The 14312-nt window shown below is 35.0% G+C and overlaps 1 protein-coding gene and 1 long non-coding RNA gene across 2 annotated transcripts in view; both read left to right on the top strand.

Annotated features, from left to right (window-relative positions):
- The window catches only part of LOC116298771 (uncharacterized), a 42830-nt gene that overhangs the window by 25651 nt on the left and 2867 nt on the right, over positions 1–14312 (top strand). The gene's annotated exons all lie outside the window — the stretch shown is intronic.
- Positions 336–13873, top strand: LOC116298770 (melanopsin). The gene is made up of 2 exons (XM_031707318.2): positions 336–523; positions 12232–13873. The coding sequence occupies exon 2, from the start codon at positions 12263–12265 to the stop codon at positions 13355–13357; it is 1095 nt and encodes a 364-aa protein (XP_031563178.2). The 5' UTR covers positions 336–523; positions 12232–12262; the 3' UTR covers positions 13358–13873.

Here is a 14312-nt window from a genome sequence, read left to right as displayed (position 1 = left end):
GCATGTCCTGATTAAAGAAGTTTTGACACTAATTCTATTGTTTTCTCAGTATTCATTTTTGACTCTGGTTATTATAATAACACTGCATACGTGATCAAAATAAAATCTTTGTTTTGATTATGTATTGCAATTACTCTTGAAGAAACAGCATGGGTCAATAACTTTAATATATTGTCAAAGTTTTGTTTTGTTTTCGATATATAATCATATTATAATCATATTTACTGCTATTATCTATGTTGTTTCTTGTGTTTTAGTTTTAACTACATGACTACAGGTACGCACGCAAGCTCTCTTGATGCACCTGTTGTCTAGTAATGTTTTAGACCAGCCCAGTCGCCACTGAATTTGAGAAATCAAACATTGCAACGTCGAAATAAACGTCGAAGCGTCCTTTCTACCTCAACCTCGACCCTTAACCGTAAGGCAAACGGATAGTAATATTTATTAGATCTAACACAATAACAACAAAAGTCCGAACAGGATCAGGATGTTGAACAGAACTGAACCCTAGCTGTAATTGGTAAGTCAAAAAAAGCTTCCAGCAATTTGATATTTGTTCGCTTTTGCAAATGATTTCAATGATTTCTTCTTTTGCTATGAATTATATGTATATATGTGTGTGTGTGCTGCATGTAAGGGGCTTCCAAGTTTGAAGCAACTTTTATCGGCGTTTGAATGTTGTTTTTTTTTTCAAAAGCAATTGGATCTTCTTGTTTCGACCTCTCTCTGTCAGTTTCAGAAAATGTCAGTTTCGTAATTTGTTATGGATCTGTTTCACTGAGTCCCGACAGATCTCGCTGCTGGTTCCATTCTTGCAGCCGCGTAAATTGAGTTTTGATGTGTCACTCTTTGCCACCGGGGATTTTCTCAGTCCGTGTTGCTCTTAAAAGTTGAGGGTTAAAGCAATAGTTAACCATAGAATTTGAATGTAATGATAGTCTGTAAGAGAGTAAAAGTGGCACAAATCGAAAGTGAGTATAAATATATTATTCTTATTAACTATTATTACATATCCAGAACGTTGTAACAGATACTCGCCTCATAGTTTTCTTGTACGTACAAGTAGAGTTTCCTTGTATATATTCAACAAATTTACTTTAAATGGAATTAGAAAAAACTGACTGGCGATTGGTCTTTCATATGCTAATGCTTTGAATCGGAAACATCATCTGTTTATTATTGAATTTTTTGTTAAGATATCACTTGGTAAGCGACAATATATTTACCGTATTTATTGAGGGGAAAGGTGTCTACTGGGAATTGGCCTCTTTTCCCAAACTGACTCAATACGTATCCCATGATGTTTTATTATGCCTTGAATTTTGCTTATACTCATTTTTTGTGGTCTTCCTCTTTTTTAGCAAAGGGAGTTTTAAGAATTTTTGCAAACTAGTACTAGTATAACTCGAGTTTAGAGCTGCCATCTTTGTTTCAGCATTAATTCGAATTTGGTGAAATATGGTAGAATATTTGTCCAATCAGAGCGCGAGTTCTTAGGAGGTTGGTAAGTTGGTATATACTAATCACAAATAGAACTAGTCTTTTCTCTTGATTTATAAGATGTTCAAGCGTTCGTCTATATAAACTCTTACAAAGCCGAACTCACACAGTTTGCGGTCACGTCTTTGGAGACTTGTAATTTTTACCAGTCCTTGGTAGTGATTTTCCCGACAATAGCTCAAGGCGATACTTTGGGAAATACTCAAAACCCATAGTGTAAATATGGCAAGTTATTTATTAGAAGAGTAAAATACTGAAAGGTTTTCAAAAACTTCCTTTAATATAACGTGAATTGATGAAAATAGAAGAAAAAAAACAATATTTTTCCATCTCAGTTTCATAGCTGCTTACCCATTTGACTGATCTCTTTTAGACAAAGACTTTAATTGACATGCAAAAGAAGATATTTAATCTATCTCCAAAAACGTTAAGCGTATGCTTTTAGATTTAACTGAAAAATATAATTAAAATGCTTTAAAATCTATCTCCAGAAACAGAATAAGTGCAGCTTTTAGATGTAACTGAAGGAGTTTTAATGGAATATCTTTTGACAATATTGCTCGGAATTAAGAAAAGCTCTTATAGCCGTTTAAAAACAGGAAAGTGACACTGCTTTTATTCCTCATCAATTAATCTTCCCTACGATTCATTTCCTGCTTCTTATTGCTTCTGATACCAGTAAGAGCGAACCAAAAGAGGGAATCGAAATCGTGTTCATTAAGCTACAACTATCACAAGAGACACTTATCTTAAATAAATTAAAGTTCAATTATTAATTCATGGACGGTAACCAAGTTCAAGTTCCAAGTCAGTTTGTACTCTATAATCGCTTTTGCCATGAATTGAAGTGACCAGGGTTCATGTGACTACCGACCAGTTGGCCGCCACGATTTTGTATGGAATGGTTAAGTTATCAGTCATGATCCCTTGGATATTGCCTGGATTAACATCGGTTGGACCATAGAGTGTGTAGCGTTTTTTAATGTCCTCATTCATGGTCTAAAAGGCGCTTGATGTTTGACATTGACTCAAGCCTACATTGGACTTATCTTTCACTTAGCAAACTGTATAAACTAGTACAACGCTCTGATTAAACCTAATATAGAATCCTGTTAACCGAAAACGAAGATTAAAAAGCAATCCGAGCTTTCGACCCTCATCTAATAGTTTTTGTCAATGATGGGTTTGATTTTGGCGCGCATTATTGTTCAGTATGGGGCCAACCGCTTATTTGAGGATCTCAATAGCCTCCTCAAATTCAGTTTAGACGTTCTGTTCGTCTCCAACTGAACGTTGACTCCATTTATAAGTCTGTCCCACTTTTTTAAATCTACCCATTTATGATGAGATTTCTTCTATATTTAAAAATCTGTTCTCTTTTGAAGAAGTGTCTTCATGGGCTATGACTCTTAAAACTCCAGTGCATGCGAGCTTAGCCTTGAATCCCTGAGTACTGAACCCTTTAGTGCTCTGATCACCAGAAGTGAGGCTAAGACCGCATCACTGGAGTTTTACGAATCGTCAATTAGCAGTCAGTTTACTCGCTTGAGTGATAACTACTGTTACAGAACCCGTACGTGGTTCAACCCGACCTTTATTCTTGTGACAGTGGGCATTACTTCATGCATTACTTCATGGAATTTACTAATCAATTCTATAAAATGCAAAAACCTACTTCTAGCTGAGAAAATGTCATCTTTTAGTGTCCTTTATAACATAATTTCTAGTAAGCTATGGGTGGCGGTAAGTAATATCGATTTCTCTGAGCGCTCAACATACACTTTTGAGTGTCCTCTTTTAGTTCAACTTTCAACGAGAAAAGTTCAATAGCGGTAAGTAAAAGCGGGCGATTTCTCTCAGCACGCAACATGAACATTTGATTCACGGTACTCTATTACTCTAACTTCCAAAGGAAAAAAAACACAGTATTTTGGAAAAGGATTTATTAGGTAATCTTCTTGAAATCGATCAAAAATTTTCCCCCATCTCACTAAAAAACGAGAAAAATTGCCATTTATTTCATATTTTACAGATTTTAAATAGAATATATTAATTACTGACCAATATTTTTTACTGGAGATCGGATTGCCAAAACACATTCACGTCAGTAATTGATGCCGAAGATGTGACCGTTCATATGATGACACCTTTCGCCGAAGTGAATTATGCATACATAATATATTATTCAGATAGGTACGCGGAATCGCCGAAGGTCTTTTCTAGCGCCCTTTAAACTAGTCTCCTTCTCAGCCGCTCGTGCCTTCCTAGTGGATGGTACAACGCAACAAGCGATAGTTTATGAAATAAAACATTAGGAAAGGAGGCCAGCATACTGCAATGAATCCAAAGTGTATTTTAGGCATACTCCAATGAAACATCGTCAAATGTAAGTACCAAATACACTTATTTACTGACTCTACGTTGTTCTAAATGTCGTAGGGTAAAATCATAACAGTGAAAGTTATTAGTGGATATGAAAAATGGCTGGCCGGTTTCTGCTCACATTACCAAGAAATAACACATTATATTTGGACCCAATAAAATTTTGTGAGCGGAATTCTTCGATTGACAGTGACAAAAAATGGATGTTAGCCTATGTTCAGTTTGGCATATATATGTTTTCTTAAATATCATACGTTTGACATGTTCTTACTGTTTTCGTGACTTTATTGTGTTCTAGGACTATCATTAGGATATATGAACACGAGAATTTTGCAGACGCTAAATCGCTTCGGCCTTTGAGGCGTGTATGCCATTTGAATGTAAGGTCGCCTTGAAAAATATTTGCTTCAACAAAAAAAAAATTGAATCGATGAAATTTAGAATGTCAATACATATTTAGGATACAATTGAACTTCTAAGAGTAAATGGTTTGAATCCAGGTATTTAAGTATATTGCGAAGTTTGATCGTCCGGGTCAGTGTAGTCTTGAGAAAATATGAACTTCATTATTTACCATGTCAGACCAAATAGAATTTTCCCGACTTCCAGGTTCGCGTGTTTAAGTGACCATGAAACATTAATGTTTCCAAGTTGAGATTGAACGACTGGATGAATATTGTAATTGTATTAATAACATTGTATTTATAAAGTTGATCATGTTAGCCGGGTTGTATTTTAATTTGGCTTCAAGAATATTATAATCGTGGATGTTCATTTTTCTACTACCCTCCGGCTTGCTAAAATATCCTGATTTTCGATTAATTCGGTAGAACTTCATTCAAGAAAGATCGATTTTCGTAACTCAACACAATTTAAAACGCCTATTCGTTCTTTAGTGAATTGAAGATAATGGGATATTTCGCACATAAAAAGATAATGTTAAAATGGCTCTTTATTATCGCATGGATCTGAGGCAAACAACATACTGTTGATATACATGGCGGCACCCGGTTTGTCATTATATAGTCAAACTATTCGAAGGAACGGATGCAAACAGCTCTCTTATGGATCAGTTATTTTGATAATCATACACTTTGCCTTTCACTGGGGCTTCCTGGGGAAAAACAGATGTCGAAGATGGTATCCCATAATTTTTAATAGCGGCGGAGCTCCCGCGAGGACGGAAGTCCTGCGTATGAAGAGCACCATACTTGAGGTAATTCCGCCTTGAAAGACGTTTTGCCAATAACTTTGTCCTGAAACTTTGCATGGACATTAATTGTATTATGGGCATTTAAAAACTGCAATAAAAAGATGGAGTCACCATTCTCGCTTCTTCGCTAGATGCTCTCCAAATATGTCAATTTATGGGTTTTATGGTGAAATGCGGAAACTGTAATCAAGAACCTTTTTTCATGGTTAAAAAGTACTTTCATATAACAAAGTGTACTTATAACTCGAAGTTCACTAGATAACCTATACTATTAAATCTATCAAAGTCATTGGATGACTATGATTCTTAAACTATTAGTGAAAATGCAGGTATGTGCGCCTCTACAAACGTCCAAAAATTGCACATGTCAACTATTTCCAATATTTCATTCCATTCCAATATTTCAAAATCGATCCAATAGACTTTCCTTCATATTTTGATATATAACGACGAGCATCGCATTTATCAAAAATCTGAAATAAAAATGTGGGTCACCATTCTCGTTTTTGATTTATCTTGAAAAAACACCTCAAGTCGAAAACTGACACTTTTCCGAGTGGAGACTGGGGCGAGTAAGATGGAAATCGCAATTTCTCTTCTCAAAAAAGAAAAAAAAGTGAAATTGGTTTTGACCATGTTTCTGATTTAGTTTCCGAAAAAAAAATCCTAAACTTCGTTAGTTCCCTGCTTTTAGTTGCATGCGCAGAAAAATGCTAACAAGCTTCTTGGTATAAGAGGACATGCCCTCAACTGACTGATATAAGATGCAGAAGAACGTGCATATGTAAAATCTCAGCTAGTGACTGCTTCTGAGGTATGGTCACCGAGCCTATCTAAACTAAAAGAACAGATCGAAAGAGCTCAGCGACGTGCCACCAGATGCATCCTCAGGACCAAGATTGGGGAAACTACTTACAAAGAAAGACTAAAGGACTTGAACTTGCTCCCTCTCTGCTATGATAGAGAGATTAAGGATCTAATGTTCTTTTATAAATCATTATATGGACAGACAAATGTTAGTGTTCACGATTTTGTCAAATTCTCCAAACATAGACGTACTCGTCTTACTCAAAATCCTGGTATGGTTCTTTAAACAGCTTTTTGTAAAACCACTACTTTTGAAGCATCTTACTTTAATAGGATAGTTTGCCTTTGGAACACCGTCTGTAAAGAGGCGCCAACTAGTGTTTTTGCTAGTCGCTCTCAATTTAAATTGTTTCTAAGGCATAGGTACTTTTCTTTGGTTGAGGACACATTTGATGTTGATCTGACATGTACTTGGTCATTAGTTCGTAAGTGTCCTTGTCATCGTACTCGATAATAACTGAACCTCAGGGACTTTTGTTTTCTTTAAAACTCCATTGATTATTTTTTGGCCGTTCTCGATTCACTAGTTATCAGGTTTTACTACTATACTGACTGTATTAATTTTCCAAGATCTGAGCATCATCGAGCTGCAGTTTGTGTTAAAAAAGCTTTGTAGTGTTTAAAAAACAAATAGGGGTGTTTTATCAGGTATAAAAGCACGAGGCGTAGCCGAGTGCTTTTATACCTGATAAAACACGATCTACGAGTTTTTTGAACTACTTAAAACACTCATGAACAATTTATAAGATTTTGGTTCAACTGGAGCCACCATACACGTCACGAACATGGATTTTATACTTCGATAGAGATTTGACGTCACGGGCATGCGCAACCAGATTCAATAGAAGCTCCCACACGTTGGATATTGCGTGCCAAGGCAAAGACAGGCACGTTAGTCAAAGATCATTAGGGTTGACTATGGCCTTGATGAAGCTCTATGTCTTCATCTAAACTTGGATGCATACTTCATCCCTGATGAACATCCTCATAGTGTTCGAGTGGTCTTTATATAAAGATCACATGTGTCTTTATATAAAGACAAATTTGTCTTTATATAAAATCACTTGAATACTAATAAAGAGGACTTTATCGGGTATGAAGGTTCATGCACGTGACGTTTATGGTGGCTCAAATTGGACCATAAGCTTATGAAATATTAATGAGTGTTTTAAGTATATATATGCTTTTTTGATATGAAAAGTTTCCCATGATGCTCAGTGATCTCAGCTTTCTAGGTTTTTGTTGACTTACTTTATTGAAATAAGACGGACGGACGGACGGACAGACGGACTAACGGAAATGACGCAATCAAGCCATAAAAAATCAACTCGATGGGTTACCGATCTTTCTTAAGGTAATTCCCTTGGTTTACAACTTTTATTGGGTATCAATCAGGAAGGAAAGTTACAGAACCAACATGCTACCCAAAGTGGAAAGTGCGAACGGGACTCTAGGTCACATGCTAGGCATTTCCTTTTGACTAACGATATAAATCAATAGAGAAATAATAAATCAAGAGGTGAGACTGTAACTGGTAAAAAATTCGCAAGTCCATGAACAGTTATGAAGCGGTTGAACTTGTAAAATGAATCTACCCATGATCCTTGTCGGCCTCAGCTTTATAGCTTTTCAGGTGACCAACTTTATTGAAATAAGTATGTTTCAAATCGACAATTCAAAGACTTTCTCTCAAAAGTTTTAATATTTCTATAGGTAATTCATATTAAGTCTGGATGAAATATGAAAAGGAGTAAATATTTCATTAAAAGATTCGCCCTTTATATTTAACTTATAAATCTTCAAGATTCGGTTGCTTTAACCCATTGACTATCGATAGTTTCGTTCAAGAAAAAGCCGTTTCGTTCGTTTCCCACTAGCGAGTCCTATCGGAAAACCAAAGAAGATTTTCAATCAAATTATATTATATTAATATTTCTATAGACTACTCAGATAATTTATTAAATATTGAATGAAATATAAAAATGAATAGGTATTTTGCAATAATTAATCCGTAATAATTAACGACTTATACTGGAGAATTGATTTACCAAGTTTGAGCATCATCCACTAAGCCGCTCAATAACTTACAATCCGTATAATAGGCTTATTAGAAACAATAACTCGGCCTACAACACCAAAGCAGCGACGCGCACTCATTACACCGACGCCGCCAATTACGCTAATCCAGGTAATTAGGCTATTGTTATCGTGACAGTAAAAAATATAACCACAATTTGACTTTATTCTTCACTTGACTATGAAGCTGATTTACGCTCAGGATGTCGAAACGTCAGTCCCATCAAGCAATCCTTCTCAGGACTACATCCACCCGGACGATCAAAATAGTTCGATAAACATTTATTCGCTTGGGTTCAGACCATATATACGATAATGAAAGACTTCCAAGGTAAATTTCACTAAACTTGATATTTTGTTGGATTATATGTAGTTATCTTTCGTTTTTTCGAGTAAAATTAACCAGAAATCCAAAGCGTAAAAATGTCGGCCATGAAAAACTATAAATATACTAGAAAGACTTTTCAGGTAAAAATATACTTATAGCACAAACAAAACCGGTATTATATTTCGGCTATTCAAAATGCCTTCATCAACAGGGCGCTAATTTGACTGCACACGTTCACGTTCATGTAAAGAGCAAGCAATATGACTGCTCTGTTCAGTCTATTACAAACAAACGTTTTTCGTTGCACTAGTATGCTTCTAGGTAAAATATTTTTCTAAAGGATATATGTTAAGGACTACTTTTATATCAACACGAGTTTAGAAGGAAAACGTTTAATGCAAACGTGAGTTATCCAAAATTATCTGAAGACGTTCGTAGAACCTCTGTTCATAACAGTAGGCTGCAGTTTGTTGTCGTTTCGAATCACCAATAAACATCGTGGTAAGGGCAAGGTAAAATACGAACGCTTTGTATTTGCCTAAATATTGATATAATATTTATTTATTTGGCTAAGATATAAATGAAATCGACGCTTTGTAACAGCAGCTATAGAATGTCAAAATCTGAGTAATTGTGGGACATTCCAAAAATTTGATGTTATTCCCATTCAGATATTTCCAAAACACTTATCAACACCCACCTGTTGATTCACATTAAAATGACGTGCTATGCTTGCTGTCTAGGTGTATAGGAATCGATTTGTTTTAAAAATTTGGGAACCTTGATTTTTATTCTCATTTAAATACTATGCAATGATTCATGCACTCATAGTTAATGGAGCGGAATGGTTGAGAAACCTATTGTTCTAGGTTTTTGTTCGACTTTGTCCATTGTTAAGTGACGTTGACCCTTCATAGAGAAAGAAACGTTGCTCCGTTTGTTCATAGTATTAGGGAATATAGAAGTTTTTAACCCTAAAAAGCATTCTAAAATACTTATTATTCGTTAATTAATCCTATATGATTAATATTAATTGTTTATTGAAAAGGAAATTGCCCTTTTTCGTGCTTTCTTATTTATTATCCAGTAAATTAACTGTATCTGCGCGGCAATATTTAACTGCATGGTTTGTGGCCATGGAATGAAAGTTATCATTTTCAAAATGTTCATACATGAAAATAATAAGGAAATGAGCATTTTCAGCCATACTTGCTTTGGTTCATTGTGCACGGTCAGTATCACGTGATGGTACGATTCAACATCAAACGTAAAATAATAGCTTTGTTCTATGGAGTTTCCAAACCATTCCGCTCCATTACTATGTTGTATTTCTTTATATTCTTTGAATATAGTCATCATAAGCTTACCGAAAATCGAAAATTTTGCAATCAGAATGATTTCAGTGATTACTAACTCATTGTAAACATACCTAATTATTTCAAATGTGCAAATCAGATAAATGTACAACATTTCAGTGGTTTTCGCAAAATCAAGTGCCGACACCCACCACTTTCCAGCTGATTATAAGAACTTAGGTAATGTATATTATAAATGTACTATCGAAATTGTTTTGAAAATTGGGGAGAGTTGCTTAACTTTGTGTTTTGGTAAAGAAAAATGTAATATTTACAACACAGGAAGCCCAATGATAAGCGCTCAGAATTTCAAAATCCTGATAATAAATAAATAAAATTTAATAAAAACCTTCAGCTGTCTTTTTATAGTTTCTCATTTTTTGAAGAACTTTGCGCTTTTTTTAGCTTGAATTTAGTACTTTTTATGGCAAATTGTATGTGGCCATGTAATACGATTCAGCGGATTAAAGTGTATATGACACGAAAACATTCCATCATTTAAAATGTATAGTTTGTTAGTAATAATAAATATATCGTAACAAAATTTGTTTCAAAAGCTTATTTCTTGAGATATTTGCGAAAGTTAATCCCAATTTGTGACGTCATTTTGTTGACACGTACTTTAGATTCAGTAGTAATATACTAAATATAAATTGTAATTCATATGAATTAACAACAAAAGACATATTTTAGTCAGCTTCATTTGATAGCTTACGTAGTACTCTTCCAATGTTGGGAAACTGAAAAGTGTACTACTTGAAATTAAGATTCTATATTCAAACATATTTCATGTATTTGCAACAAAATCTGGAGACTTGTAAACAAAATGACGTCACAACTCGTGCTAAAATTTTTTGAATTTCTAGAGAAATGGGTTTTTGGAACAAATTTAACCGTGATATTCTTATTAATGCCAATAAACTACACATTCTTAACATTAGAATTTTTTCGTGTCATATACACTTTAAGCGCATGTCACATGCAAATTAGCGCCCTGTTGCCTTCATCAGGGTGAAGGCTAATGAAGCTGTTTTGTATAGCCGAAATTAGGTGTTGCTTAGAAAAATAAAATTTAAAATATGGTCTTTTTTCTTTTGTGTTATAGTATATTTATATATGTTCAAATATTTTCCTTTGAGTTATAATATGTTCAAGCATCAATTATATAAACTCTTACAAAGCCGAACTCATGCAGTTTGCGGTGAGATGATAATCAATACTATATATATCGCTTTGCAAAAATTCTGTTAATAACTGACTATCCATATATCCAATATCGGGTGCATATCATCATTATACTAGCTTCAGTTTTGGTTCATTAGCGAAGCTTGCCGGCCAATTGCACACCATTCTTCATCTCATAATAGTCAGTCCTTAAGGGTCATTAGGTGCAAACAAAATTATATATACACACACACACATATATATGTTCAAATCCAATTCTTTTTGTAAACAGGTGTGCATATACACATACAGTCAATGTCATTAATCTTGTCCACCGAAAAAAGACATTTACACATTTACACATTTAGACATTTAGACTAAAAGAAATATCACGTGTTTCCTCAAAGGTTCGACTGGCATAAAACAAACGCTGAAATACCATTCTCCATCTTAAATCCTCACTAAATGGTCGGGGAATTCTGGATTTTCTATTCACGAGTTGAATTTTCTTTTAAAGTTCAGGCTGACGCACAGAAGGCAAAGAATACATAATGAAACACGCGATATTTCTTTTAGTCTAAATGTGCAAATGTGGTAATGTGTAAATGTGTAAATGTCTTTTTTCGGTGGACAACGTTAATGACATTGACTGTATATATATATAGCGATTTGCAAAAATTCTGCAATAGTCAAGTATATCTATTTGCCATATAAAAACTAATTTGCATATATATATAAATAATTGTTTGATACAGTCAGCCTTTTAAAAATCGAAGACCTTCGTCACCACCGCAATTCGAGGTAGCTAGAGAGCATCCCACTAGGACGACTAGGCGTGGATTCGATCCCCCTTTAAAGCTCAGCATTTTTTTACTGAGTTTCCTGTTCCTTCGCTTATCTTATACATATTTGAAGAACCAGTATTTTGTTTAGAAGATATAAATATCTTAGATGACTATTCATCAAATTAGAATAAACTAAAGTAGTGGAAACACCTGTGAAAAATGGAAGTTTTTCTCAGCTATCAGACGGAGAATTGAAATTAACTGCAATTTCAACTAAATACCTAACGAAGTGGGCAGTGAGCATGTACTAAGGTTTAAAATTGCAATTAAAATTGTCTTAAAAAAAACTTTTTGTCTTGCGTACGAGTCTTGTTTTACTCTACTGAGTTGGAAGGATTTTATTTTTCGGGGTAATTTTCGTAAAAAAGGTTTTGCTTATTTTATGAATGGTTAAATTTTCTAGCCCCCTGCCGCCTACCTAACCCTCTTCACCTGCACCCCTCACCCCAAACACTCACTTCAACGATCTTCGTAATCGTTTTTTCTGTTTCATTGTAGACTGACAACTTACTTCAAGGCGGATTGAACCATGGAGATTAAACTGCTCGAAGTACACCTCTATCAACCAATCGCTGCCATATACTGTGTCATTCTCCTGTTGTCCTTCATTCTTAACACATCAGTCATAGTGATCTTTTTAAACAACCAATCACTATTAACTTGTGCCAATTTGCTGCTGTTAAGCATGGCCATATCTGATTGGTTGATGGCTGTTCTAGCAAATACAGTCGGCGCTTACGCTAACGCCAGCTATTGGTGGACTTTGAACGGAGCCATTTGTCAGTACTTTGGATTCATATCATCCCTTTGTGGCTTGAATTCAATAGTACATTTGACAGCTCTTTCAGTGGAAAGATGGATTACAGTCACAATGGCGATTAACCAAGAGCTTTCAAAACGGAAAATGACTTTGGTTATAGCGGGACTTTGGCTGTTTTCATTTATTTGGTGCTTGTTCCCTTTAATTGGTTGGTCATCATATGGCCCTGAGCCAGGATTCGCAGGCTGTTCGATCACGTGGTATTCCAGTAAGCCAAGTGATAAGGCTTATATCGTGTGCTTGTTCATCTTCTTCTTTTTCCTGCCCATTATAATCATGACATTCTGCTACATCGGCGTCTTTATCGAAGTGAAGAAGATGACCAAAGATGCCGCCGCCCGGTGGGGCCACGAGGCACTTCCAACACAGCAAACAATACGAGCCCAAACAAAGACCATTCGAATGTCAGTAGTGATGGTGTTCGCGTACCTTATTGCATGGACACCGTACGCCATCGTTTCTCTGTATTCGAGCTTTATTGCAAGTGACATCACTCCTTTGTTGAGCATCATGCCCGCTTTCTTTGCAAAGCTCTCCTCCTGTTACAATCCAATCATTTATTTTTTCATGTATTCAAAGTTTAGAAAGGCTGCAAAAAGGTTGGTTATCAGACATCTAGTTGCTCCTGAAAACAGCTCAGCCCAAGCAGTCTCCAACACTTTCGCTTCATCATTCCCCAGGCCAATACAGTTTTTGAGACTTAAAAGTACAGTGGTTACACAGGCTTCAGGCATTCCAAAAGCGAGTAGTGCAATTGACGCCAGTAATGTTAAGCAAGACATTGCCAGTGAATCAGCACACTGATGTAGAAAACATTAATATAGTATAAATAAAATGTAAAGCCACTTTTTTAAAGAGTGGAAGACAAATCATTTGCAACGGATAAACTTGTGGCCAACCATGTTTCAGAGGCCAACCCAGCCAATCCAGCCAAGGTCGAAACTCGCGCGTGCAAACGTCTTCAGTTACAGTGATGAAACTCTTCGTTTAGACTACTAAACGTGATAATTAAAAAAATGTAAATTTCACTATTAAACTTTAAACAACTTTAAAGTGTATATCAAGGAAAAAAGTTTATTTTCAAAATCACTTATATGGGAACAGTGTAGTAGAATGGTTGCAGTATTTTTGTATGTGGACCTCTCTTTTCAGAGATATAAACATTTGAAATATCAATATGCAAATGAGATGACGTAAATTCCATAATGGATTACATTTTGCAGTGTAATTTACGACAAGTGTTCTGAAGTGAAATAACCTAAAAGTGTACAAAGCCATATATTTCAATCATAAGGATAATTTGCAAATGAAAAAACAGCAGTACTTTCCACAACAGCAATTTTTGTATAATAAATTAATCTTGAATTTACGCCATCTCATTCGCATATTGATATTTCAAATGTTCATATCTCCTAAAAGAAAATTTCACATACAAAAATATACTGTTACCATACTACTACACTATTCACATATAAGTGATTTTGAAAGAAAGAAAATCCTTGATATACACTTTAAATCACAATGAATTATGAAGCCTAACTGCAAATGTTCAACATTTGCAGTCATGTTTATTTACAAGCGATAAAACAAATATCTATTGATTTAAATGCCTCTACTTACTAGGGTAGTTTTGGCGTAGACAGGATAACAGAATCAACAGATTCAGGACTCAACAGAAAAAAAAGTAAATACCCCCCTCCCCCTCAAAATTTATTATTATCATTATCTATTTATTAATTACAACAAAGAATACAAGAAG

Source organism: Actinia tenebrosa, unplaced genomic scaffold, assembly GCF_029948245.1.
Source record: "Actinia tenebrosa isolate PJP-AT-01 unplaced genomic scaffold, QUT_ActTen_1.0 PGA_scaffold14__42_contigs__length_11649687, whole genome shotgun sequence".
NCBI classification, from domain to species: Eukaryota; Metazoa; Cnidaria; class Anthozoa; order Actiniaria; family Actiniidae; genus Actinia; species Actinia tenebrosa.
This window is presented reverse-complemented; position numbering and strand designations above follow the sequence as displayed.

Excerpts from the sequence above, each read along its gene's own strand:
- LOC116298770 (XM_031707318.2), top strand. The coding sequence starts at position 12,263 with ATGGAGATTAAACTGCTCGAAGTACACCTCTATCAACCAATCGCTGCC.